We start from the raw sequence: 6,009 nt of genomic DNA on the forward strand, positions 1-6,009 counted from the left end.
GTGAGCTCAGGCAATCCACCCACCCTGACCTCCCAGAGTGTTAGGTTTAAATCTTGTTCCTTGCCTTCTTAGCTCTTTGACCCTATATTCCATAAAATATACCTGAACCTGTTTCCTTGTCTATAAAATGGGACTTTTAGTAGCTTTATGTCATAGGGTGGTTGCGAGGATTACATGAGATCATGTATATGTGTGTTTAGCCTATGACCTGGCACAGAGTGAGCGTGGTGTAAACACAGTGTGCTATGAAAGGACATTACATAGTGTGTTAGATGGGGCTAAGTGCAAGAGAAGAGTAAAGCAGGGAGGAGGAGCGGTGTGGAGGAAGTGTAGTACCATCTTAGACATAGTGGTCTTGGAAAGTACAAGGTGTTGGCTCTAGAAAAACCAAAGGATGCTATTATTATTATTGACAATGATAGTGTTATTTAATGGTTGGAAAGTCTCTTGGTAGGTGTTTGCCAAATTACTTTTGAGCATCTTCATGTGTAACCTTGCCAAGGCTTCCAAGATTGCTGGAACTGACTGGGTTGAGAGCTGTCAGAACTTCTGTGTGTGTTTGATTTCTAACATTCCTCCTCGTCTTGTTCTCTCATTAGCTTCGTCTCAACAGCATCAAGAAGTTGTCCACCATTGCCTTGGCCCTCGGTGTTGAAAGGACCCGAAGTGAGCTTCTGCCCTTCCTTACAGGTAACAAGGTGGACTTGAACTCCAGCATCCAGATCAAGTGGGACTTTCGGGAGGGTGGTCCCTCTAGGTAAGAGAGGCCTTGTTGTGGCTTTATAAAGTTGTTCATAAGTGTCTGCCCTGAGCTGTACACTGTGGGCTTGGAGAGGGGTCCAGAGGAGGAGAAACTCAATCTTCTCTGAGAGAATGGTCTGGAATGATGGAGGCAGCATTAGTGAAAGGAGCTTAGAGGCAGATAGAACCAACTTGGAATTGCAGTTCGAATGAGTTAGAATTGGCAACTTTAGACAAGTTACTTTACTTACATTTTTCATCTATAAGATGGGGATAATCATCCATGCTCTGTAGTGTTGATGCGAGGATTAAAATATTAATAATAATTGCTGACACTTATTAATTATAGGCTTACTATGTACCAGGCAGTGTGCTAAACCATTTCTTTTGAGGATTAGGTTAGTTCACACGAAGTGTTTAGAATGATGTCTATTGACCCAGCACAGTGGCTCACGCCTGTAATCTTAGCACTCTGGGAGGCCAAGGCAGGTGGATTGTTTGAGCTTACCAATTCGAGACCAGCCTGAGCAAAAGTGAGACACCTGTTACTACTAAAAAAATAGAAAAACTGAGGCAAGAGGATCACTTGAGCTCAAGAGTTGGAGGTTGCTGTGAGCTGTGATGCCATGGCACTCTACCTAGGGCGGTAGCTTAAGACTCTCAAAACAAACAAACAAAAAACCGGACTGGTATCTGTACTTAGTTATTGTAAGTCACTATCATCACTTAATTAATTTCACAGCAACACTTTAAGGCAGGTAATACTGCAGTTCCCATTTTATTGATGAAGAAACTGATAATTCATTTGCCCAAGGTCATAACAGGAGGTAATTGGGAGGGGATATTTATTCTTGTCATTCTGGGTCCACAGTTGACAGCACTGGTTAATGACTAATAGTGCACACTTGGGATTCTGAGTACCTGATTTCAAATCCAGGCTCTTCCACATTCTAGGTGTGTAACTTTTCATATCTGCCTGCTTCAGATTCTTTATGGTAAAATGGGAATAATCATGTATGTAACCTAATATGAAAGTTAAATAAAATAACTTAAATAAGATGACTTAAATAAGATAAGTTAAATACGATAAGTAAAGTGCTTGTAACACTGTCCAGTGCTTGCTGCCCCAGTGTTGTAAGGCTGTTACTAAGTACTGCTGTGTTTGAAGATATGTATAAAGCAGTTAGTACAGTGTCTGATACAGACCGGACCACTGTTACATCATAGGGTCATATACGAAGTTATAATAGTAATAATCCAGGTGAGCCAGAGTAGTGTGGGAGCCATAGATTGAAAAGGAACTGGTGATTCAAAGGAAGGTTCTTTGTACTATTGGAGTCCCAAGTAATGGCAGGTTTTCTCTGCTTTGGGTTTTAGTCCATTATAAAATGTTCCAAATGGCAAGTGGCTGATACACTGTGTCTTTCAGAAAAGATGATACTGTTTCAGACGGAATATTCTAAAAGCCTTCTTTGAGCTCCAACCTACAGAACATTCAGAACTGGCTTTTATGAGGGGAAAATGATTATATTACTAGAGACAAAGTACCAAAGATGGAGTAGCTTAAATAGTAGAAATGTATTTTCTCACAGTTCTGGAGGCTAGAAGTCTGAGATCAAGGTGTCAGCAGGTTTAGTTTCTCCTGAGGTCTCTTCTTGGTTCACAGATGGCCAAAATGCAAGGCAAGATCAAGGTGCTAACAGGCTTGGTTGCCTCTACAGGCAATCATGGAAGAATCTGTTCCAACCTCTCTCCTTGGCTTGTAGAAGGCCTCTTCTCACTACCTTGCTTTTCAGGGTCACATCTCTGAACATGTTCTCTGTTGTTTCTCTGTTCCTCTTTATATGACACCCGTCAGATTGGATTAGGGCCCATTCTAATGGTCTTATTAACTTAAGTGTTTGCTTAAAGACCTAATCACTAAATACAGGCACATTCTGAGGTACTAGGGATTAGGAGTTCAGCATATGAATTAGAGGGGGAAACAATTCAAAGACCTAATCTCCAAGTAAAGGCACATTCTGAGGTAGTAGGGAGTAGAGGTTATGAATTAGAGGGGGAAATACAATTCAGCTTATAATAAATGGAATATCCCCACCTTGTTAAAAAGACCACTGTTGCTAATTTTTAGTTCTAATTTCTGAGGTGTGGGTAGGTTCCAGAGTAAGTCAAGTCCCCTGTGTGGCTTCTGTCACACTGTAAAGTAGCCTGCTATTTAAAGACTGGGGAAAACACTAATGAAAGGTAGCCTCAGAGTCTGTTGTCTCCATTCTCCAGGATCTGGGTTTTTCTTCCTGGGACAATAATTCCCTAAGTACTTTCTGGTTGCACGTATGTGGATACCAGTGGGTCTCTTGGTGTTTCATGTCTCTGTGACAACAGTGAAGGCTTGTCATGTAGTTTCATTCTAGAGCCCTAGGAATACAGGTTCCCTGAGCCAGAGGAGAGCAGTTTGAAATTGCTACTTCTTTTGCCATGATGTGTCTTTCAAGGTTAGGAAAGAGGAGCATTTCCTAGGCAAAGGATTTGGGTTCATTTCAGTTAATTCACCATAGGGTTAAAAACATTTTTTAAAGTAGGGTATTAGTAGGGTATAATTATTAATGTGTATTTGTTCTATATGTCTCTGTTAGTCCATTCTGAGTTGTGTATTACTCAAGCCAAAGTAGGCTGTCCTTGGCAGAGCTTCCATTCTAGTTGGGGAGACCAATAGTGTTACAGGTAGTTTAAGTGATGAGGCCATAGAGAAAATGAAGGGGACAGAGCAGGTCTTCTGAGGGGGGGAGGACATAACCTTTGGCAGAGGGCACTGAAAGAACTGGAGCTATCAACTGGAGCTATCAGCCCTGTGGGACTCTAGGAACAGTGTCACAGGCTGGGGGAGGGGCAGGCATGCTCTTGGTAGTAGTGAGGCAGCTGTGGGTCAGCACGGTTGGTGAGGGAGAGTGAGGTTAGGATATGAGGTTGGAGAAGAACAGTGACCACATCATATAAGATCACATTTCTCAGAAACCACTGGCTGATTGTGGTAAAGGAATCTCAGGATTTTTGCTACACCTGGAAATGTTACTCTGAATTTGGGAGGAAAATGGACCATGTAGGGACAAAGGTTTGGAAGCAAGACAACCAGTTAGAAAGTTATTGCAGTCATCCAGGTGAGAGCTAGTGACAGTCAGGGTGATGTTAGGAGGGAAGGGGTGACAGGCCTGGCTCAGAAAGACGGGACCCTTCAGACCTAGGAGACTAGGAGATAGTGAGGACAGTTCTGTGTGGGTCAGGGTGATGGAAGTACAAAGTGCTGTCCATCGATGTGTGTTTGGTTTCAGCAGTGCAGCTTGGCCATGAGGTCTGGTTCAGAGGTGGAGATGAGTGAGAGTTGAGGCTATGCCATGCATGAGGTCTTGAGGAGACAGAAAGGCGGGAGAGTAGTCTTAACTGTGTGCAGGGAGTTAGGGAAACTGAGTCTGGGAAGGAGCCCAAGAACACAGTGTGTCCCTAGTCACACTGGTGAGAATTTACTGAATGAAGAGGCAGAGATGATCACCCTTGTACCAGGCCCATGCTGAGCTCTTCACAGAAAGCATATTTCCTTTTAGTCTCAGAATAGCTCTGTGAAGTGAGAACAGCCTTGTTGTGATGTGAGGTATGAGAAAACAGACTCAGGGAGGTGATGTGATAAGTTACTGCCCAACTAGCCAATGGTAGAGCAAGGTTTGAATCCCTCCTAAGATGGAAATGTGGATAATGACCACTCAAGTGAGACTAAGGTTATTATTGTAAGGAAGTGACCTGGAAGGTGAACGCACCACTTCTCCTCAATCCCGTTGACCAGAACAAGATCACATGGCCATGTCAACTGTAAGAGAACCTAGGAAATCAAGGATAAAAGGGATTTTCAGGCAGAAGTGAAATTCCTGGCAGAGAGAACAGTGCTGAGGGTAGAAAATGGATAAGGTGACTAGACGTCCTGCTTTTGGTAGGACAGTCCCGATTTTTAACAATTCGTCCGGCATCCCTTGACATTTTAAAAGGTTAATGTAACTCCATTTGGGAATGAAGAAGTTAATGTAACTTCATTTGGAAATGAAAAGGCTAATTTAAACTCCCTACTCCCCTCCTTGGCAAGGTCCAGGTGGAATGGGTATCAGAAGGAGACTGGCTCCCTCCCTCGCTTCTAGGCAAGGACAAATAGCTGAGAAGGATCCAAACTGTCTGGAACAAACAAGTAGCCTCCCCTTCTCTAGAGGGTCCCTAACCATAAACAGCTCAGCCAATAGCAGCCTGGTGGACAAAACACCCAATGAAATCCCTCTATTCGCTTTAAAAACCTCAGCTCAATTCACTAGGGGATTGCCCTTTCCCTTCCAGCTATGCTGAAGGGAAGAGTGGCCCACACATATGCTTGCAAAATAAAGCACTTTTTGTCTTTACATGTATGTGGTGGTCTCTTAACGACAATTCTGGTCCCAACACTGCCATGTGGCTATTTTGCCAGGATATGAGTTTTATATTATTTTTGTTAATTTTATAATGTTCAACTTTAATAATAACAAATAATTGTTGAGAACTCATTATCGAGAACTGCTTATCAAAGTTCGCATTGTTGATCAGTTGTTAGAATTCGACCACCATTGTTTGGACTTAATGAACAATGGCATTTTTTGGCATTAGCAACCACGAAAACATTTTGTAACTGTCTCTCAGACGATACACAACGTACTGTGTACTAGTGCTAGTTAAACAAGTGATGTCAACAAATCAGCTATTCAGATAATTTAGGTAAGTAATTTATTTATTTATGTCATGAATTTAGCAGATAGTACTCATATTATTTATATTTTATAATTGCAGCAAAAAATCTAGCGCAGCCCTTGAAAGTGACACTTACGACTTACGAGGTATCATTATTAAAAAAATATATTGATAAGGAAAGGTTAAATCTTGGGCATCAGCAAAAATCACAATAGAGAAAAAATGGTTAGAAATGTTTCATCATTTTGAAACAAACCAGGTTCCATACAATAATGCACTAAAAATTGTGGAATACGTGCTGTCCTTACCAGGAACTATTGCTGACTGAACGCGTTTTTCCTACGGTAAATGAAGTGTGGATGTCAGAAAAATCACAATTAAGTGTTGAGACTTTGAAAGCCATTTTATGTGTGAAATATAATTTAACAAATTCTTGTGAAAAATTTCATGAGAAATTTAAACAACAACAGCAATCTACTAAAAAAAATTCACTCAAATGAGAAATATGCCAAAGAA

General features: G+C 41.5%; 1 protein-coding gene across 1 annotated transcript in view; it reads left to right on the forward strand.

Moving 5' to 3' along the window:
* PPP2R1A (protein phosphatase 2 scaffold subunit Aalpha) overlaps positions 1–6,009 on the forward strand; it is a 27,280-nt gene that overhangs the window by 2,534 nt on the left and 18,737 nt on the right. Inside the window, exon 2 of the mRNA XM_003803241.3 lies at positions 600–690. Within this exon, the coding sequence (XP_003803289.1) occupies positions 600–690 (91 nt within the window). The remainder of the gene's footprint in view (positions 1–599; positions 691–6,009) is intronic.

Source organism: Otolemur garnettii, unplaced genomic scaffold (genome assembly GCF_000181295.1).
Source record: "Otolemur garnettii isolate 467f Iridium unplaced genomic scaffold, OtoGar3 scaffold00288, whole genome shotgun sequence".
In the NCBI taxonomy this organism is placed as follows: Eukaryota; Metazoa; Chordata; class Mammalia; order Primates; family Galagidae; genus Otolemur; species Otolemur garnettii.